Source organism: Trichoderma asperellum, chromosome 3 (genome assembly GCF_020647865.1).
Source record: "Trichoderma asperellum chromosome 3, complete sequence".
In the NCBI taxonomy this organism is placed as follows: Eukaryota; Fungi; Ascomycota; class Sordariomycetes; order Hypocreales; family Hypocreaceae; genus Trichoderma; species Trichoderma asperellum.
In genome coordinates, this window is record NC_089417.1 from 4,463,497 (window position 1) to 4,484,489 (window position 20,993).

Consider the following 20,993-nt stretch of genomic DNA (forward strand, 5'->3'; position numbering starts at 1 on the left):
GTACATACTTGGGTGTATATTTCCCTCATTGCAGCGAATTGCGCTGCTGAGCAGATTGTTTTTCTGCCTTGAGCGCAGACATGTGCATCTTTTTAGATCAATGGTTTGAAAATTAACTCGTTTATATATTAATTAACTCGTTTATATATTTTGCATATTTTGTTTTGCTATACGGCCTTCGGTGTTCCGATGACAGTTTGTGATACAGAAATCTGCTGCAGGCTCTGTACCTCCACTACGAGAGACAGGTTAGGTAGTATCACTAAATCTAAGGGCTGAATGAGTCCTGAATATATGTATTCTCTTGTATATAGCAAAATTGACATCTCTCGACGACATTTAATTCAGAAATCTATTAAAAAATCGCTCAAATTCATTACTACCAATGGTTATCAAGCCCCCGCTACGGCCCAAACGTCTGCCCTTTGTGAACTGTCTTATATGTACAGCTGTCCCAGTCGCAAGTATCCTGTTGGAAAGCCATTAGCTGATGCTTAAAGAATCATCACACACTGGGAGAATAACGAACTTGATACACAGTGGTTCCCCACCAAGAGAACTTATCGGATGCTCCTGTGTAGAAAATGGCGAAAAAGATGATGATGCCTGCGATGGCAGTGGCACAGTCCAGCGCTGAGCTGAGCACGAAATTGTATCGCCGCCACCAGCCTCTACTGTTTCTCTTGATCCAGAGGCCAAAGACCAAGCCAACTATGACCCAGCTGCCGTAATTTGTCCCAGAGGCGGGAGGGATGTAGTTCAGCCCGCCAAGAAACAGGGGGACGTGAATCTTTTCCAGCCACCGCTGTTTCGGCCAAGTTTTCTTCATGCCGTATACCACGATAGGCAGAATAGCTCCTATGAGGAAGAACCACAAAAGGCCACGGTACAGAGTCCCGTCAGCAAAGAATCTGCGAGGCCCCAAAGCACCCCAGACCATGCTCGTGTTAAAGTGAGTACGAGAATAGGGGCATGTGAAGCCGTTCTTTGCAGCCAGGGAACAAATTTCGGGAACATGGCCCAGGGCCCAATTTAGAACAGCAACTTGGCCCAGTGTACCCATGATGAGGCCTACGATTTGGACGACGAATAAGTGCCTTGGTGGGATCTTCATATAAAAGTTAGCATGTTCAAAATGCAGTCGAAGAAGATGGGCGACATCAACTTACGTTGCAATAGATTCCGAGTTTGAGATCTTGGGCAAACGCGAGAGCTTTGATGCCGGAAATGTAGCCCAGATCAAAGAACCAGATGTTGGCGAGGACCTTACCCTCCCACACATAGCCAGCGATTATGCGGCAAAAGATGTCAATCTGGACTCTCATGTTTGTGGTAGCATAGACCCAAGACAGCTAATAGGGGATTAAAGTCGTTATTATTATGCTTAATATTGTGAAGAATGTGGGCGTACATACCGGGAGGTAGAAGACTGCAGACACAAACATGGCAAAGATAACTCCGTACCAGCGCAGCTGCACAGCATAAAACTCGCAGGCAAAGATGCCTAGCCCCATGGATACGAGAAAGGATATTCCGTACCACCATATGGGAACATTGTTATACTGAGGCTGAAGACTTGGTCTAGCATCTTTCTTGCGCCCAAACAAGGTGGAAAGCTGGGATTCTCGGAATACCCTGGCGATTTCGTGCCGTTTCTCAAGGAACATCCAGACAAATAGTGAGGAAATGCAAGCGAAGCATAGACCAAAAGAATTCAGGGCATAAGTGACCGGAAGATAAATCTAGGTACAAAGTGTTAATGAGGGGGTTGGGATATGAGGAGCGAAAGGAAGTTTTATCGTACATGTGAGTATTCTTCGTATTTCTCAGGCTCAAATATGAAACCGTCTTTTCTGTTGATGACACGGCTGACATTGTATACTTTGCCCATATTATCGTATATGGAGTTGCTTTGAATAGGGAGATAGGCCGATAGCCAAGTATTTGTGTAGTATATCGCAGGGGTGACGACATAGATCCAGAAGACGACGGAAGCAAGGGTGTTGAGGATGGCCCACGTCGGGACAACGAGCGGACTGCCAATGTACGAAATTTGCGACCCTTGTTTTCAAAAATGGTATGTGAGACTTTGCATGTACATATCGAGGAAGTGTTGCTGCTTACAGTCAAATGTAAATGGCAAAAGACCAATGCCACTTTTCATGCCAAAAAGCTGGTTTACGACTGGGTTGCGAGGCGCAGTCCAGCATACCCATGTGAAATATCCCAGCGCTGGGAAGATGAAGTCTGGGAACCAATACCAGACGAATGCAGCCGAGAAGGCAACCAGAAAGAATTTGTAACGAGAAGATCTCCATTTGGCCCTGGATACATGTCAGATGAAGTGCTTTGCTTTAAGAAATTGTATCAATAACGTGTGTTAGAAGACTCACTCAGTCTCATCCTCTTTGCCTGCAGGATGCAAAGCTGCGTTTAAAGCCGTGTTGGCAAGCACGCCTGGCCATACCAAACTCTCTGGCTCGACGACAAGGGACCGGCCGAAACCAGCCAGGGAGAATCCAAAAAGGATTGTCGCGAGCGTAATGGTTATTTCGAAGCCCCAGTTGGTATCAGCACCGTAAAATACGCGCTGCTCGGTCAAGACGTCGGCACTTAGACGGGTCAGGTAGCTCAGGTTGGCTAAGATGTAGATGAGAATGTTTTCCTACAATAATTCGGTCAGATTCCGTTTGTTATTTCGCATATTTTTCAAAAAAGGGGGGATACATGCCTTGTAGTTGAATGGGCCAGGGTTCAGGCTGTGGCGGGTGCCAAACAGAGTCACCCCCCAGTCCGGGACGACAAACTCCCAAGCTTTGCCCAGAGGGTACGCCAGGAACTGGATGGCAGACTGGGATAAAGTGACTGATGGGAACCGGAATGTATACAGCGTATTGACACCGCTGCCTACGAGACAGAAGCCAATGCCAATCATCCACATGCGAAGAGTGAGGCATGGCAGAGCAGGGTCATCGGCCCGGAGTCCGACTCCAGCAGCGAAGAGGACCTCTTGCGTCGGCGTTCTAGATTCCTCTATGGAAGAGTCTGTTAGTTTGGGGGGCCAGCTACAAAAGACAAACGAATGATGGAATTTGTATACCTGATGGGCGCTTGTCCTCAGAGATGCTGGATCTTCTGCTCTGACCAATCTCTCCAGTCTCGGCATCCTCTGGCGTCTTGGACTCCATGGTAGACATGGAGATGGCGGAGGAGCCAGGAGACCATGGGTAAAGATTATCAGATCAGATAAGATTAGATGAGAACTTGGGGAGAATCTGATTATATATGGATGACTGGCGGACGGGACATGTCGGCCATCTTGATCGGAGTATGAGGCCATTCTACCTGGTGTAAGACCCACGCTCAGCCCTAGTAGCCGGCCTGGGATTGAGCCGTGTAAACAGCTGCCCAGAAGTTGAGCGGATTATTATTACGATTAGATTGATAATAGCGCTAGAATCATGCTTGATGAGAAATTTTTTGTACGTCTTTACGATCCGTTTTACCTTGGCATGCGCTTTTGCAGCATCTGGTCGTAAATCTCCTGGGAAGTGGAATATCTCCCTAGAGCTAATAACATCTAACTACTTGAAAACACTTGGAGGGTATCTTGCTACTACAAATACCGTTCTCCAGTTCTTCTCAAGAAACAATATCAAATTAATTCATTGCCTCAAGTTCAAGCTTCCGCAGTACCCGGCCGGCCCTTTTCGATAATCAGACGAGTTTTGGATCCAAGTGTGCATGTATAGCAGAGAGAACCACTTATAAAAGACCAAGTGCCCGGCCGGAGACCAGATTTCGCCTCCGGGGTTTCAACAGAACCAGTTTTTCTTCTCCATCGCGGCTAGACTGCTGGCCCGTCAGACAAGTTAGTTGGCGGCTGTGCAAAAGTTCAGATGAGAGACCATTCCATTGATGGAGTTGACTCCGTAAAGTGGACTCGCTTGCGGCTGGAGACGCCGTGCCGAGTACCGTCTTGTCAAAATCAATTGGTGGCGCGCGATGCCGAGTTTGGGGCGACGGGGGGAGCTACGTGGAGAATCGATTGGCTGGGCAGCGGTTGTACAGTAGAACTTTCACTTGAGCCGTGTGTGTTGTGTCTATTGATGCGGATAGCTGGAGTTGATTGGATTAAGCTGATTGATTGATTGCTTAGTGGATGCTATCTTATCAATCTGGCCGATCTTGTGGGATTCGGTGGCTTGCAGTCTGCAGCGGAGACACAGAAGGTTGCTTGTCCTGTCATGTCGGTAAGCCGATGACTTGTAGTTTATGCCTAGTATGTGACCAACAATTCCTCTCTTCTATCATACATGATCTGTATATGGTTTATACAGGGAGGTAGTATTAGAGGCATCATTTTAACTATGAGATTAAGATGTGGCTGCCTAAACATCCATGCACGTCGACGGCCGCATTGAGTTACATGGCGCATGCATCGTCGCAGCACTAAGCCCAAGCATGGCCTCATGAATCCTTCGCAGCACTACCGACAGCATCGGCATCGCTATGATCCAGCATCTACACCGCCTGTGCTCAGGAGGAGAGGGAAACTGGGACAAAAGGAAGAAACAAAGCATAAAGCTGTACACGGCAAACGCTTCAACTGAACCGTCTGTCTCATCATCTGCCCAAGATGCTGTCTCGACAGATGCTGGGCCTCCTTTCGACGCTCTGGCTGATCGCTGCGACCAAGACAGCAGACTTTGAAACATCCGAAGCAGGAAACCCCTTTGTCGACGGCTGGTATGCCGACCCAGACACGCAGTTCTACAATGGCGCGTACTGGGTATATCCGACCTCGTCGCTGCCATACGACGACCAGACCTACCTGGACGCCTTCTCATCAAAAGACCTGGTGCACTGGACGAAGCACTCGTCGATCCTGACGACGGCCGACTTCACTTGGGCACATCGAGCTGTTTGGGCCCCGGCGCCCATTTACCGCAACGGCACGTACTATCTCTACTTTGGCGCCAACGACATCCAGACAGACTCGGAGCTGGGCGGCATCGGCGTTGGAGTGGCAGACAAGCCCGAGGGCCCATACACCGATCCGCTGGGAAAGCCGCTGATTGGCGCGTATCATAACGGTGCCCAGCCTATTGATCAGGATGTCTTTATCGATGACGATGGACAGGCTTACATCTACTATGGCGGGCACTCCCATGCCAATGTTGCCAAGTTGAACGACGATATGATAAGCCTGGGCACCTTTGATGACGGAACTATGTTCAAGGAGATTACGCCAGAGAACTACGTTGAAGGGTCGCAGATGGTTAAGCGGAATGGCATCTATTATCTCTTCTGGAGCGAAGGCGGCTGGACGGGGCCCGATTATGCAGTCTCATACGGCATGAGCAGCTCGCCGCTGGGCCCGTTTGATCGCATTGCCAAGATATTGCAACAAGATGAGGCGGTTGCTACAGGTTCGGGCCACAATGCTGTGATTCAAGTTCCGGATACAGACATATTCTTCATCCTGTATCATCGGCATCCGCTGGGCTCTACGGACGGGAATGATCGGCACTTGGCATACGACCGCCTCTACTTCAACGACGATGGCACAATCCAGACAGTCAAGATGCTGGTTCATGATAACTTTGAGGACGGCAACACGATTGGCTGGCAAACATACGGAGGCGACTGGAGCGCTGAGACGAACGCACTCCGAGGGAGTGCTTCATCGAGCAGCAACGCCCTCCTCAACACCAACTTTGCCAACTTTACCTATGAGGCTGACGTCAAACTATTGACGCGCGGTGGCAGCCATCGTGACAGCACTGCAGGTTTAATATTCCGAGTATCTGGGACATCTAATGACACCACCAGCTTCCAAGGCTACTACGCTGGCATCAGCACTGCTGGCACTCTTTTCCTCAGCCGAAGCAATGGGTCGCAGTCCACCACTCTGGGAAGCACAAAAGCTGACATCAAACCGGCGCAGCGATACCGACTAAAGGTGATGGCAAACGGAAGCTCCATCCGTGTGGCCATAAATAGCAAGACGCCCGCTGTCATCGCTGTGACGGACGATGCTTATGCGAATGGAATGGATGGCGTAAGGGTCTTCAAGGCGCAGGCCGAATTCGATAACGTCAATATTACTCGCCTCACCTCCAACTAGGTTAGATGATAGAATAGTAATAGGCAAAATACCTGTTGTTGTTTCTCGGCAATGGCTTGTTTATCAATGCCTTGTTGTGTGCTTTGTGAGATTGATCTAATCTCGGCGCCTGGATTATATGTGACATCGACTGCTGACACGTCCTGCTAGCACGTCAATCTTGCGACAGCAGCCAAGTCGCAGTGCTGACGATCTCTTACCACTTTGTCGATCCAGCAACGGCCTCCGGCCATTGTGCGACCTGCCAGGAACGGAATTCTGCGCAGATCTGTAATGGCGCGACGCTTATGTCGATCAAGCTTTTGTGGGAGTGCGACTGGACGGAAACAAATAGGCCGCGTCGCAGATATAGACGTTGAGAGAAAGCAACGTAGCCTACCTGTTTGTTGATGAATGCTGCGCTATCATGCTATGCCTTTGAAGAGAGATTGCTTCTAGAACTTTCCCCCCCCCTTTACATATGCTATTCGAATGGGTAATAGGATAGTCTATCACATTTCATTTTGCTTCAGTAAACAACTGCCGTCGGCCTGGGTCCGGCCGGTAAGGCCGCAACGCAAATATTTGGACAACCAAGCACGGAGCACCAGAGAAATATTTACACCGAGTGCAGATCCATAATTGATGTCGATCACCGCCAAATCTCAAACAGAATGGATCCAGAGGCTTGCTAGAGAATAATTGTGCCTGCAGAAGAGGCAATTGATGAATATTCCACAAATGTTCAGTATATGATTGACAAGTCTCGAAATACAAGATTCGTTGACGTCGAGAAAAATAGGCGTCTAGGACAACTAGAAATAGTATAGCAAGTCTCAACCAATTCCGGCGATGATATACCCAGGCCTCACAGCTTCACTGCCCCCCTTACATGACGAGCCGACCGTCCAAACTCGGCAATGATCTTCAGGTCCCCCCCGGTCCCTGGACAACGCCGGCCTGTCAGACCTCGAGATATCTCTGCATGGCCCTTGATTGCTGATCTCTTGCTGCTGCGGGCCTGAACAGCACACCAAACGGTTAGATTAGACGTGATGGGGACCCAGATAATACTGTATGTAGCTGTGATTACTACATACCTACCTACATACATGTGTATATTCGTGCGACATGGGGGTGACAAAAGGCCCTGCTGGATGATACTCCATATTGATGGGAAACGGCAAAGATGGGCAAGAGGGAAATGGAGACTGATAATGAATCAAGCGAAAGAAGCGGAATATATAAGATGGCCGTGGAGGAGCTGCAGAAGAAGAAAAAAAAGGGGAGAAGCATCAGCAGCAGCTCTTTTGTTTCCTTTTAGACAACTCTCCGAAGCATCTCACACTCTTTAAGAACACTTCAAATTGCTTCTCACATTCTCACACAACTTTTATCTTCTCAAAACAAAATATATTCCATATATAAATTATATACAAAAATAAAAAAAAATGCGTTCTTCTGCCATCATCGTCGCCGCCGCCGCCACCTTGGCTGGCCTCGCCTCTGCCTCGCCCGCTCACAAGTTCGACAAGCACGCCGCCCACATTGCCTACACTTACCCCAACGGCACCTTCACCAAGCCCTTTGACGTGGTCACCAACGGAAAAGCCCAGCAACTTCGTAAGTCCAACCCCCGCTGTCGAAAGAGAGAAACAAGACAAGAGGCAATAGTACATGCCACCATGTGATTTTGACTAACACGAACTTTTTGTTCCAATAGCTTCCAACAACATCGTCTCCGAGGTCTTTGTCGCTCCGCCCTTTGACGGCCGCCGCTACGTCCTCACCTCGTGCTCTTTCCAGGCTCCTTCTAACAAGAGCCTTGGGGCCGTTTCAATCCGCAAGCCGACCACGGTGCCTGTAAACCCTCCTGCTGCTATCGGCTATGTGACTTGCAACTCCAACTAGACGGGATGGACAGCGTCATGTATTATATATTTTTACTTTGGGAGATTGTGTGTTTTTAAAACTGTTGCTCTAATTCGAGTGGTTTTTTTGTTCTCTTTGCTTTTCGGAGGGAGCAGTTGACGGAGGCGAGGCGTCGTATATAACGATATATACGTGAATATGCAGCTTGATTCTACATATCTTTTGGATATCATTTATACATTAAAAAATGATTCGCATTTCCATTTCAGTTGATGCCATTAAGAAACTCCTTTATAATGCCTATAATACAAAATCCGTTATTCCCCCGGCTTCAAAAAAATCATCGCTCATGCCCAGTCCCGTTCCGTAGTCAACGTCATCGTATCCATCGTCTGCACTATATTTCTCCTTGTCCGCTTCCCCTATTCCAGATACCACATCCTGCTGGAACCCCCAGTTCCTCGTAGCCATAAGCGCAAATGGCATCGTGCCCTCGCTGAGCTCTTTCCAAACAATGCTCAGCTCCCCCAGCACCCGGAAGCACAACCAAAAGTTCCCAGACGACGCTCGCTGGCCACCTGATTCTTCAATGGCTAGGCAATTGAGGCCGTGTACCAAAGCGCATCGGAGTATATGCTGGACGGCAAACGGAGGCAGATACTTGATTTCGTCTGTCGCTTGTAGAGCCCGGAGAAGCCGAGCAATTGCCGTGGCGGAGGCAATAGAAGATCGAAAGACTGCCGGGATGTTGTGAGCCATGCTTGGGTCAAAAGGGTTGAGGAGCGGGCGCTGGAGGTTGGTCAAGACGGAGTGGTAGGAAATCCAGAAGACAACTTGGACCCTGTGAGCTTTCGTGCTACGGCTAATGTAGAGGCGTTTATCGATTTGCTTCCGAAACTTTAGCATCTCGCTGTTTGCTTTGGCGAATATGGCTTGCTTTTCTGCAGACGAAGCGCTATCAAAGCCCGCCGTGTACCTGCCATTAATCTTGATCAGAAACAGTGACAGATATACTGTATGTATGTCACCTGCAGCGCCACAACTCACGTAGCTGCCTTGGAGACGTTTCTTACATGATATCAATATATTGCTGCTGTATGTGAAACAGCCGGCAGTGATGGTCAAAGGCAAGGGCAACTATATCAACCGCATCCGGCGGTATAGTGTCAATATAAGGAGTGACGCGGTCAATATCCCACGGAATCCCCGATGGGCATCCCAACTTGGGGGTTGCGGTTCTGTATGAGGAATATAAAAACCGTCGTCTAATCAGTTTCGCCTACTGGTGTTGATTTATACAGACATAAACTAACCGGTCTAAGAAATATAACGACCAAAAGGTTCTGATAGTGGTAATCTCGTTGGCAGTATGATTGCGCCGTGTCGCGTCTCCTATTTTTAGATGGTTGGATAAACCAATGGCCATGTCTACGAGGCGATATTCATTTCGTATATGAGCAACCGTAAAGGAAATCACAGTGAACCATACTGTCTCCCAACTTACAATGATATAGGTTGCCTTTGGCAGAGTCTAACTGCATATGCTTATACCAAGCCAGAATTATCAAGGCCTGCAGCACAGGGAGGCACAAGTGCTCTAGATAACACTTTTGCACGAGACTCTCTGCGTATGAAATGAATGTTTCTGCCATGTCTCTGCTGGCCATAGGCGACGAATACGCCGCAGCGCCAAAGAGAGCGCTGTAGAGCAGCTGAAGCGCTGTGTCGTTGTGTGGGAACAGGTCAGAGAAGTTGAGCCAGATAGGGTCGACAAACTTGTAAAAGGGGTTCAAGTTCTCAAGGAAATGCGTCTTTAGATGTTGCTTAAGGCTCAAGTTGGATTCAATCTCCAGCAAGAACGTCTCAGTCGGGGCTGGCGGCTTCGGCACCCGCAAAGGCTGGGACTCGTTCTCAAACGTCGGCAGCTGCGTCTTCGAGAAGATGGAGAACCGGCCTGGGCCAGCAAGAACAGGCACACCGTCCTGGCCGATGATGGCGGCCCATTTCATGGTGCTGAAGTCGCTCAGTGCTCTGAGTGTCTTAGGCCCGTAAGGTAGCCGGCTTGCAGCCTCTGAAGGCGACAACTGGTAGGTTTGTGGCGATGACTTTAAAGGGCCAGCATCTCTGGATTGCTCAAGGGATGCGGACAGCATGCGGACCTGGTCTTCCAGGGCCTGTACATAGTCACGATCCCAGTACTTTTGTCTGTGACGCACGCGCTATTAACTTGACAAGCTCTTTTTTTCAAGCACCATCTCTCGTACTGTGTTGAATCGAAACAAATATGGAAGCAACGTGTAGTACATGGGGAAAGGGACTCTTACCGTCGTGCAGGCCGGGCCGACTCATAGTGACAGACGAAATGATGAGCCTGGCAGTTGCCGCAAAGGGGCCTCTCGCCATCGCACTGCAAACGGTAGCATCAGCATCGACTATGATCCGTTCAAATAATCCTGGTCGGCCACTTGTACCAGCCCCATCGGAACATCTAACCGGTGGCAGCCGTGCCATGCCATGGTGCGTTGTCCGATTCTTCTTATCTTCCCGCCCCAACGACAACTCCATGGAGACATCATCTCCGTATATAAACCCGCATCCCAGCTCACGGCAGTTTGCCAAGCTGGTGGGAAAAATCGGGGCCTGGTTCGGAGGGCCTCACCTTTGATTTCCTCTTGCGGCAAGGCTCACAGGCTAACTGCGTGCGGCCCGACGTGCTTCTTGGCTGCGGCTGGCGGCTCGAAGACATCCGGACTTTTTGTTGTTGGATCGTGGAGAAGCTCGATCAAGCGGAGACGAATAGAGGCAGTAGTATTACGAGCGGGCGAGCGAGGGGAAATGTCGTCAGGTAACATGTACGCACCCCCTGTGGTAAAGAAAGGAGAGGCGGCAATAACTAGCGGCGAATACTGCTTGAGCAGGGTTGATAACAATTTTTTGATTGGTTACATTGCTCTTATTAAGAGAGTTGCCGGAGATGCACCTACAGCATTATCTCGATTGGTTGCCAACACACGATGCTGATTGGAGGATTGAGGCTACTGTCAACGGCCCCATAGCGGGAGAGGCGTCTCAATGCCGGGGCGACGGGCGCTGACAGGCTGTAATCCGATCGAATCGGCGTTAAGGCGGCATGAAGATTTACACACGAAATGGGCGACAGAGTGACGCCCTGTTATTTGGGTGGTGATGGCATGGTCTCGTGACATGATGCCGCAAAGAAGGAGCGTGCATTCAGTTGCTGCCAGAACCTACGGAGTAGTCTACTACCTATATTTACTGCATGCATACTGTACTCTACGCCTTGCCCGCCGTCATTCTCTCCATCTACAAATGCTGGCCATTTCGCTATCCCAAACACCGGTATCTATGTCTGTGTAGCCGTCGTCACGCTCAGAACATCGCTACAGCCTCCGTGCCCGAACGTTTAAACCGCCCTTGGGTTTCAGCGTCAACGTCGGATGCGAAAACTCCACGTCGACATCATTGACAGCTTCCAGGGAGAAATTGCTGAGCATTTCCACGAGGATCGTCTTAATCTCCAGCAGCGCCAATGCTCTTCCAGGACACGTTCTCGGGCCGTTGATAAAGGCCTCAATGGAAAACGGATTGGCCACCGCTCCAGTCACCGCGTCCCATCGATCTGGGTTGAAGACGTTCACATCTGCTCCCCAGACCGACGGATTATAGTGAATCATGGCGGGGATCGTTGTGACGGTAGTTCCTTTAGGGATGGCGACGCCTGCAATTACGAGATCTTCGCCAGCTTCCCATGGTGCTAACAGACTCGGCGAATAGACTCGAAGACTCTCACTTACGACGTTGTTGAGGTAATGGATACTATCGATGGTTGCTGCACTGAGCTCTGGCTGCTTCTGCTGGGTTGAAACGATCTCTTCGCGAAGTCGTTTCTGGATTTCTGGATACTTGATGAGTGCATACGTGGTCCAGGTGAGAGCTCCTGCTGTGGTTTCGTGGCCAGCAGAGACACATTGGATGACCTGTAAATTAATCATCTTAGTGTCATAAGCTGCATTTGAGAATTCCTCGGAATCTTACCGTATCAATTAAAACCTGCTCTGAGACCCCTTTTCTTTCGGAAAGATTTGCCTCAATCATATTCGTCAAAAAGTCTTTCTTCTCCGTCTTTTCATCGCTTTGGCTACTTTTCTCCTTCTCGCTCTGCTGAAGCCGCACCTCTTCCACGCGCTCTTGTATGAGCTCAGCCAGCATGCTCCTCATGGCAGTATTAGCCCGGATGAAGGCGAGGTTGGCCTCAATAGGAAGCCATCGAAGCGGGATGAACGGATTAATAAATGTAATCAGCTTTCCCAGAAGTGGCTGGTCGAGGATTCCCTTGTAACATTGTTCAAAGGTAAGTGGCGAATTTTTGGATCTGAAGTTGCTGATGTCCCTATTGAGGAGTGCGGTGCTGATGATTTTGAAGGCTGCTCGATTAAACAAATATTCAACTGTTTCAAGTAAGCGCCTATTTTTAATAAAAAATCATACGCAAAGAAGAATGGAGAGCTTTCTTATTGTACCTTCAACTACCCCCTTGTCTTCCCCCTCAATCGCCTTGTCAAGGATGTCAGATACCTCCTTAGCCTTATCCTGGAAAATCGGCAACATTTTTCGCACGTTCGGCTTCGCAAGGGGCCCTATCACTCTTTTAGCCAACTAATTTTCTTCTTTCTTATGAAATCCCAATGCCAGTCCACCGGCCGCTTACCAGCCGTGATTCTTCTTAGCTGCCTGTGCTGCTCGCCTACTCCGAATAAGAGCCCAGTGCCCATCATCTCACCAACCAGCTTCACAAAGAAGCTCGGTTTAACAAACGAGTATGCGTGTGTCTGCAACACCTCGCGAGCTGCTTCCAGGTTGTTTACCAAGAGGACTTCTGAGTTACCCCAGCTAAGGTGCCGAATGAAGGGCGCATCGGGCCATTTGCGCACCCACTCGAGATACAATTCGTTTGGACCGGCCGCTTTTAGCAGGCGAATAGCTTGACCAACAAGAAATTGATTATCCTATATTACCGCAAGTATTTTATCAGCCTTTTTAACTTTTCTCTCTGCTGCTACTGCACTCAAACTGCCACCCAACGTAAATGCCATTTACCTTTGGCCCAGGAACATTTCGCAATTTAGAGATATAGAAAGGGTATATCAGCGCCCTTACAATCTTATGCACAGTTGTTCCCAAAACAAAAAATGCGACACCAAATCCAGCTGCCACGGGAGCTTCAGTGTAGTTGTATTGCAGCAATAAAACGACGCCAGCACAGGAAGCCAGAGCCACAACAAGCGACTCCATCCTTTACTGCTTCAGATGCGGCAAACCCACTGGGGTTCAATACCTTTCAAAATCAGGTTTATTCTCAAAAAGAGTTCTCAAAGGAAAGAGCGCCAACTCCATCTTTATTGATTATGAAGAGGCACACGGTTAAGTGTGCGGAGATAGCGCAGGCCTCGAAGCAAACAGGGGTCGCAGCCAATACCGGTGATTGCATGTCAGCTGAGGCACATCAACTCGATACGTTAGTTACTTAAACTAGTACGCAAAATGGCATTGCATCACCGGACGCTATGAGATTAAAATTCAATTGTGACAAGCATATTAATGCTGGCTCACACCCAGGGGGGGATATGAGTAGAAGATAAAGCAGGCGAGATTTTAGATTACGAAGCAACCAGACCCAAGATGGGAGCTCACTCCTGAATAGTTTCTATATTATGGCAAGAACAGGCCTCCATCCATCTCTCACTCATACGCCCCCTATACAGTTTTGTAGTTGATATTGTCCGATTTCTCTATGGCCTTAGTCATTGACACGTTATCTCGGCCCTGTTCATGAATCGCTAGTGCAGCCGCTTGCAGCATCACATTTGTAGCGCAAAAATTACATAACACGGTGAACCACTTACATAACGAATGAATATTAATACCATTGAGAAGCTCCAGGTCAATGGTGCGTTTCTTCAGCTATCGGGGTGGATACCAGAGGGCGACAGGTTCCAATCGAAGGGTGAGTCGCCGTGACTTAGGCACGCTCGTGATAGAGCTAAGAGCGTTGCGCCCGCCCTAAACAGATTAAAAAGCGCAGCCCTACTGAGTAGCAGGTGGTAAGCGTCAGGCAAGTCTCCAGTAATTTGTGGTAAGAATTCCTGTTGAAGGTGCTATTGGCCTCGGCGATCTTGCAACGTGGGAGCCGTAATTGATCCTCCAATCATTGATGAGCCCGCAGAGACACCCTAACAACACAGGTGTTGCGGCTTGGAATTGAGAGCTGTTGAACTTTTGCGAGCGTAGGGAGACGATTTGAGCTCGAGGCGTTTTAAGAAAAGAGCCAAAGCTATGCTATTCGTATGTATAAACTTAATAGCTTGAGATTCAAAGCGCGTTCTCTTATAGATTATTTATATGAGTAATCAGAAAACACACTACAAACTCAGAGTAAATAGGTGAGATCCCCTTTGAAAGGAGTGCACGACGTCGTACATCATCATAACCATTTTGACCCTTGATGCCAAAATTTCGCTATCAATCTGCTACACACCTTCAAATCGCTACGGTTCGCAGACTCGATCGCCGCCAAGATTTACCCTATTTCTCCGCAATACCCGCAGCCCAGAGATTTCGGAGTCCTCCGTGGAAGCACTTGCCGAGAGCCGCGAAGCGTCTCTCAATCTACATTCTTCCCCCCCTTGTTGGTCTGTAAACATCTCATGCCCCTTTCACCCAGGTCAGACTGAAGACTTCAGCACCTGCTCTCGAAATGCCAACTTCGACAGCTCCGCTCTCGCTCTTCACGCTCGTTGAAATCTTCTCTCCCTTTCTCTCCAACAGGAGCGAGTTTCCAGAGGTTTCGGGCAGCTTATAGAAGCGTCTACCAAACTTGCTGAGGAATCCCTCGAGCTTCTCCTGGGTCACATCCTCTTCGCTGATGATACCCCGCTCAATGCCCTCTTCCAGTCCCAAGAGCACGAGCTGTGTAACGTACGGCTGCGTAAAGACACCGGCCGGTGCCTTGCCTTGGGCAGCGGAGGTTTTGGAGGTTATCGGATGGGGAGCGCTGTCGCTTCCACTGCGAACATTTGTATTAGTAAAGACATAAAAAAGGGAGGCTTGTCCATTGTATCACTTACAAGAAGAATTTGGGGTTGCCGCTGACAGCAGCCTTGAGAAGGGCATCCCTGTCGGTGGGCTTCTTGGGGATAGGCTTGCAGAATGCAAAGGGGTCGCAGCAGGCGTCAGCCTCTGTCAGGTAAAGATGATGGGCGGTAATAGTAGCTAGTGGTGCGGATATGGTCAGTACGATAGCTTTTAAGCCAAGAAAGGAGGGAGAAATGAGGTTGATCAATGGTACCTCCAACGTTGGATCCGCAAGCCTTGACTGCCTCTACTGCAGCAGCTGTGGTGCAGTGCTCCAGCTAAAGTCCATAAGAATTAGCACACATGGTACAATCTAAATGGATTATATAGTAAGATGATACTCACGATGATGCGCAGGTTGGGGAATCTCTCGTGGAGCTGCTTGAGGGTGGGAAGAAAAGCCTCTTCAAGCGTAGTGCCCTCCGGAGCCAAAGCCTCCAGGACCTCTCCGTGTAGGTTGAGCACAAGATCATGCTTTTCCATGGCGGCGAAGGTATCATAGAAGGCTTCGATATTAGCCACTCCGTGCTCAGAGTTGGTGGTTGCGCCTACGGCGTATTAATACGAATACGTAACAGTCTTCAGATGGAGAAACACCAGTAGCTCACCCTGCGGATACAACTTGACGCCAGTAACACCAGCTTGGGCTGCTTTTTCTATCGTCTCTGGAGTGACTGAGGGGTGAAGCTGAGTCCCGTTTAGACATAGGTCTATCATTCAAGCAAAGTGACGATAGCTTACGTAGAGGGACATGAGGAAATGGACATTGGGAGCAATAGCACGGAGCTTGCCTTGGTAGTCCACGACCTTGTTTACTATTAGCAATCTGGGACTTTATGTAGCTCGTTCATTTAAGGGCACATACTTGGTCAACAGTCGTCAAGGGAGGCACCTATGAAAGCTGTTAGTCACACAAGGCGTTATCAAGTGGAGGAATTTGCTCCAATATGCCAGTTCAAAAACACGAAAAATTACACCCTTCACATACAAGATTCGGCATACTATATTCTCCAGAGTCAGCCAACTTCTACACTCCTAATCTTTCTTCAGAATCAACATACACAAAGGCAGTGTCAATCCCTCCTTGCTCCAGCGTCGGCACCACCACCTCCATCATCTCGCCCTGGCGCAAATGGACGTGCATGTCCGCTGCGGCCGGCAGCTCCAGCTTCTGAAGAGTCTTGAGTTGCATCTTTTTTTTTTTTCGTCTTATACTCTTCTTCCTAAAACAGATAAAGAATTGAGATGAATTGTTGTTCAAATGAGTCTTGCAATGACGATGCGTTCCACGTCTGAAATGCCCCGCCACTTGGGAAAGATTTTTCCGATTTCGAGAAAAAGCAACGCTCGGAGCTAAGCCTTTTATAGCAGTAACTTTGAATGCTAATTTACACATGCAAACATCTGGATTTAACTTGAGTCTTTGTTCTGTTACTGAATCTCGTGAAAATCATATTGAGTCGTAGCTCGTCATAAAAATCAAAAGTATGGTTTCAAAGGTTATTCGATAAGAATGTTAAAGCCCTGCGATTTGCATCTGACCCCTCAACTGGCACTATTCTGCAATCAACCATGTTCACCTCAACTCTCTCACACAACAATGTCTCCATTTAGCAAAGTCCATACGCAACGCCACCAAATACAGCCAATGCCGTCAGGAGGTTCGCAGCAACTTTGTTGCCAGGGCTCTTCGGGCTGACGGAAGGGGTGCCCGATCCAGACGTCTTGCTGGGCTGGGTCGGGCCAGCAGAGCTCGTCGAGTTGCTGGAGTTGCTGGGGAATATCTGGCTCCTGGGGGCCTTGGAAAGCAGCGCCGTCAGGGCAGAGAGGGCATTCATCTGCTCTCCAACCCCGGCCTTTCCATCAAAGGCGGCGTTTCCAACCCAGGAGAAGCCACAAGCAGTTCCAGGTTGTCCCGCAAATTCCTTCTTGTCAACCGATCCGCTGCAGCTATGGGCAGCAGCCTGTGCAGTCGACTGGAGCAGGGGCTGGATAGTAGCAGCCGTGTAGGGAGCCTGCTGCGTCGTGGCCTTGAGTGATCGAATGAGGAAGCTCTTGAAGCTCTGCTGGTCAACAGTGCACAGCGCCTCCCCCTCACACGCAGACTCGTACAGAACGCCGTCCTTGACAAAGGTTGCCTGCACGTCCTTGACCAGTCCATCCACTCGCGTCTTCCAGTCCGACGACGACGTGGCATTGTACATGACCGCACTGCCGTCCAGGAAGAGCGCCGTGCTCATGCTGGTTTGCATCTTGTCCACCTTGCTGCAGGATTCCACCATGACGCCGTCGAATACCTGATACGAGTCCGAAATGAGGCCGGCTTTCTGCTCCCATTCGAAGACCTTGGTCGCCCATTGAGAGTACGTGTTGTTATTCGTCTGCTGGAACAGCCTGGCTGCGAGATCAAAGAAGACGCCGTTGGCGGCCGAGTTTTTGTAGTTGTAGCCCGCGTTGACTGCGGCAATTTGCCATCGAAGACCACCACCACATTTGGGGTCCCATCGCGCAACAAATTCGTTGAACACGTTCTTGGCCAGCTCTTGCCAGCTCGGCTGGCTGCCGGCCAGGCCATTCTCAGCGGCGGCCAAGGCGGCCAAAGCCCACACTCCTTGGTCATCGTTGGCTTCAGAGAGCGTCTCGTTCGCCGGGAGAAAGTCGTTGCCCTGGCCCACCTGGAATAGCAGGCCCTGGGACGTCAAGGCATTGTAAGTGTTGTCGCCAGTCTGGGCCCAGTAATCGATCAAGGTTGTAAACACAGCGCCCGTTTCCCACCCTATAAGGAATTAGTGCCACGCCTCAAACTAAGCCTGGGTGAAGGGGTCGAACAGTAATACGGCTGTGGGAGAGTGCCTGGGACCTGGCCCGTCTCATTGCCGTTATAGTACTTGACAAGCCCATACGCAATTGTGCTCGCACCAGCTTTGATTGAATCTAGAAACCTGTCGTCTTAGTCTATGATAACGGTAAACATTAGGAGACTGACGCACCATCGCTGGTGAAGTCAACCTTGATAGCGCCAGCAGACGCTCCGAGAAGCGCAAGGGCCAAGGCAGATCGCTGCATCGTAAACTTCATATCCACAATTCCGATAAATCGACAACTATAAGTGAGGAAAGATCGCCAATAAGCTAAAGTCTCGACGTAGATTGCAGCGCGCCAAATGAGATCGGTGGCACTTCTCAACTCACAACGAAACGAGTGGTGGCAAGCTCTTAGACGCGATACAGCAAGAAAATAAGCCGGTGAGTAAACGAACGAAGGCCGGCACAAAACGAATGACAGCTGCTTCACGAGTCGCGACTTGAGAAAGGACAAGAACAACTGAAACGAGGTTGAAGAGTCAAGTCTGTCTTAAGCAATGGAGTGACCTTCTGCGCCCCTGACTCCGCCGCCTAGCCTAAGCAATCCTGCTGCACCTAATACGGCATAAGGGCACTTCTGGAAACCTGCGCCTCATATTGCAACCCGACTGAGTGGCGGGCTAATACATTGGCCCGCCTGAAAAAAAAAAAAAATATTAATAAAAAAAAAAGCGATGCCTCCACCGCCTTTCCTCCTTGAGCCAAGCGGCTGGGAGCCAGAAAAAAAAATACGAAAGGCACGACGAGTTGGGCTGCAGAGACAGCCAAGTTAAACAGGGGGTTGTTGTCACTGCTGTCAGGCTTAAGCATGTAACCTCGGCGACTGCCTGTTTAGGAAGTATACGATATGCGTCGGGACGAATGCACATGCAATGCAGAGTGAACACGAGGACTGAGGCACCATCAGCCTCCCAACGAGGTTTTTTTTTTTCTTTGGTGACAATTTAATTTGAAAAAGATGCAAAAGTTCTCTGAAGAGGGCCTTTTGTTCAAAGTTGATTTGTGGAAGTTTTAGTTTATGATTAGTTGTCGGCAGTCCTGTCTCAACTTCTACGGGAACGCGTATTCTTGTTTTCATCATGATTAGAAATTAAAGTTGTGAAAGTCATCCAAGGTTGTGCTAGAGAGTTATGATTTTCAAGCTTGACCTGCAGTCTGTTCTCAAGCTTGAATGACGGGCCCCGCTTCTCACTATGGTAACAACAGACGTTATGGAAACACTGTAATTAGCCACAAATTGGAAACATCTGCCTTTTTTTTTTTTTGAATTCATTTGCAGCTTCTACATCTCGTCGCGACTCTAAATCGAAAAGTTTGTGTAAACTACTCCATCTCTGCTATGTGCTACTCGGTGATTAATATCTCCTTGGTGAAGATGCGTCTCAGAGTACCAAGTCCATATCTTGGGCGGTTAATATGCCAAGAGATGATTCCATTTCTAAATGCCTTCCACACCTGACTGGCCAGCTCACTACTCCATTGATCGTCGTTGCCATGATTTAAACAGACACTAAGCAAAAATACGCATCAGCTTCAAGACGCCACTATTCGGAAAAGCAAAAAGTTCAACATACCCATGGAACTGGATAAAAGCTCTATCCAGAGAGCGAATGGCGTCACACAACAGATCCATAGTCTCACATATTGTGTCTCGAAACGTCCATCGTGCATCACAGTCATCCTCTTGGGCAAATGCAGAAAGTTGACAGCCCTGGCGCTTGGCCTGCGTCTGAAGAGACATATAGTTGTGGGCCTCGCCGGCCAACATCTCCTTGGGGAACGAGAGTAGGTCGTTGATCAGATTAATAAACGTCGTAAGAGGCACGATGCTTGTAATCCAATATTCAAGTGGGACTTCCAAGTCTCTCCCCGGCTTAAACATGCCCAACATAAGAGGACCAGTGACTCCAGAAAGGCTTCTAAAAAAGTAAGCAAATCCATCTGGGCAGCAACCATGGTCATCCATCCCAGGTTGAGCTTGAGAGAAATGCGGTGGCAGGGCCATGGCCAGACTGTCTTCCATAAATGTTGCCTCTGCGAAGCCAGCCAATCCGTTGGCGCCAATGGTTCCCATCCGGGGATCACTGGCTCCAAAATGCCGAGCGAAATTTCTAATGACATTGAGGTACATTTTTGACCATTCATCCTTTCCTGAATCAGGCATTCCGCACCATAAGTCATAGTGGAATTTTGCAAATGCCTCCCTGGAAGCTGCAGGGGTGACGCCGTCATCAGCAGTGAGCCCTGCCGCCATACTTATAGCCATCTGTAGCCGAGTGTCATGATGAGCATGTGGATAGTAATACTCGACAATAGCCGCAGCTTCATCAAGTATTCCCTTCAAAATTTCATCTTCGCAAATGCAGACACCACTTAAATTTTCCCTGCTCCAGGACCACAGATCGTCACGAAGCTTGGAATCATTTTGGCAAAATCTGTGAGAAAAGTTTATTTCAGAGAGAAAGGATAATAGTGCGGCATCTAGACACTCAACTATGTCCGCTTTCTCACGTTCTGTCAGACATCTGACGTCTGCAAAATCCAAGCTATCAAATTGCGGTTGAGATAGCAGATTGTGGAAGACGCTCGCCATGTTTACTTCGATTAGAGCACTGAAGGGTGACTTTGAATATTGAAGTGGTCAAGCTAATTTGATTATGATTAGAGAAACAAGAAGAAAAAGAAAAGAACAGCTCGCAATTCGGTGATATATATACAGCTATATCAATCTATGTGTAACGGAGCCACAAGGTAGTTTCGTTTTGACGTTGAGAAACTAGCACTCACTTACAATTCTATATCCCATATCTAACAGCCTCCATGATAAAAACTGACTCGGGCACTGTCTCGAGCTACAACCTTCTTCGGTTTGCTTTTCGGTGTTTCTGATTTCGTCGGTCTTATTCCTTTCAGTAAAGGATTGTTGTAAGACGAGTGGGGTAGCTGAAATGCCAATTCGATAGCTCGGCGTTACCGACCAAGCTTTTCATTCGTCG

The 20,993-nt window shown here is 48.8% G+C and overlaps 8 protein-coding genes across 9 annotated transcripts; 2 read left to right on the forward strand and 6 right to left on the reverse strand.

Moving 5' to 3' along the window:
• Window positions 1-296: 296 nt before the first annotated feature.
• Window positions 297-3,188, reverse strand: TrAFT101_006055 (uncharacterized protein; the record flags this gene model as incomplete). Its single annotated transcript, XM_066127647.1, has 9 exons — window positions 297-469; window positions 530-1,108; window positions 1,170-1,352; window positions 1,416-1,742; window positions 1,805-2,061; window positions 2,125-2,324; window positions 2,394-2,665; window positions 2,786-3,033; window positions 3,101-3,188. 9 exons carry the CDS (start codon window positions 3,186-3,188, stop codon window positions 404-406), a joined length of 2,220 nt encoding a protein of 739 aa, XP_065983760.1. The 3' UTR covers window positions 297-403.
• Window positions 3,189-4,403: 1,215 nt separating this feature from the next.
• TrAFT101_006056 (uncharacterized protein) lies at window positions 4,404-6,182 on the forward strand. The gene has a single exon (XM_024908197.2). The coding sequence runs from the start codon at window positions 4,640-4,642 to the stop codon at window positions 6,128-6,130; it is 1,491 nt and encodes a 496-aa protein (XP_024760582.1). The 5' UTR covers window positions 4,404-4,639; the 3' UTR covers window positions 6,131-6,182.
• A 1,264-nt stretch (window positions 6,183-7,446) lies between these two features.
• Window positions 7,447-8,197, forward strand: TrAFT101_006057 (uncharacterized protein). Its single transcript, XM_024908198.2, has 2 exons — window positions 7,447-7,732; window positions 7,833-8,197. The coding sequence occupies exons 1-2, from the start codon at window positions 7,561-7,563 to the stop codon at window positions 8,018-8,020; spliced, it is 360 nt and encodes a 119-aa protein (XP_024760583.2). The 5' UTR covers window positions 7,447-7,560; the 3' UTR covers window positions 8,021-8,197.
• A 35-nt stretch (window positions 8,198-8,232) lies between these two features.
• Window positions 8,233-10,879, reverse strand: TrAFT101_006058 (uncharacterized protein). Of its 2 annotated transcripts, none has more exons than XM_024910633.2 (6): window positions 10,641-10,879; window positions 10,306-10,388; window positions 9,486-10,186; window positions 9,295-9,409; window positions 9,055-9,219; window positions 8,233-8,957 (listed from the first exon to the last, which is right to left on the reverse strand). In XM_024910633.2, the coding sequence occupies exons 1-6, from the start codon at window positions 10,725-10,727 to the stop codon at window positions 8,282-8,284; spliced, it is 1,827 nt and encodes a 608-aa protein (XP_024760584.2). In that variant the 5' UTR covers window positions 10,728-10,879; the 3' UTR covers window positions 8,233-8,281. The 2 variants fall into 2 exon arrangements, with proteins under 2 accessions (XP_024760584.2, XP_065983761.1); XM_066127648.1 differs by having other exon boundaries at window positions 8,234-8,957; window positions 10,306-10,413.
• Window positions 10,880-11,382: 503 nt separating this feature from the next.
• TrAFT101_006059 (uncharacterized protein) lies at window positions 11,383-13,294 on the reverse strand (the record flags this gene model as incomplete). The annotated part of the gene is made up of 5 exons (XM_024902552.2): window positions 11,383-11,979; window positions 12,038-12,450; window positions 12,523-12,639; window positions 12,711-13,008; window positions 13,100-13,294. 5 exons carry the CDS (start codon window positions 13,292-13,294, stop codon window positions 11,383-11,385), a joined length of 1,620 nt encoding a protein of 539 aa, XP_024760585.2.
• A 1,410-nt stretch (window positions 13,295-14,704) lies between these two features.
• On the reverse strand, window positions 14,705-16,529 carry TrAFT101_006060 (uncharacterized protein; the record flags this gene model as incomplete). Its single annotated transcript, XM_024902553.2, has 9 exons — window positions 14,705-15,065; window positions 15,127-15,271; window positions 15,348-15,411; window positions 15,479-15,681; window positions 15,742-15,820; window positions 15,875-15,940; window positions 15,999-16,025; window positions 16,122-16,134; window positions 16,195-16,529. The coding sequence occupies 9 exons, from the start codon at window positions 16,527-16,529 to the stop codon at window positions 14,705-14,707; spliced, it is 1,293 nt and encodes a 430-aa protein (XP_024760586.2).
• Window positions 16,530-16,743: 214 nt separating this feature from the next.
• TrAFT101_006061 (uncharacterized protein) lies at window positions 16,744-18,199 on the reverse strand (the record flags this gene model as incomplete). The annotated part of the gene is made up of 3 exons (XM_024909860.2): window positions 16,744-17,909; window positions 17,963-18,067; window positions 18,124-18,199. 3 exons carry the CDS (start codon window positions 18,197-18,199, stop codon window positions 16,744-16,746), a joined length of 1,347 nt encoding a protein of 448 aa, XP_024760587.2.
• A 1,142-nt stretch (window positions 18,200-19,341) lies between these two features.
• Window positions 19,342-20,590, reverse strand: TrAFT101_006062 (uncharacterized protein; the record flags this gene model as incomplete). Its single annotated transcript, XM_024909861.1, has 2 exons — window positions 19,342-19,507; window positions 19,572-20,590. The coding sequence occupies 2 exons, from the start codon at window positions 20,588-20,590 to the stop codon at window positions 19,342-19,344; spliced, it is 1,185 nt and encodes a 394-aa protein (XP_024760588.1).
• Window positions 20,591-20,993: the final 403 nt, after the last annotated feature.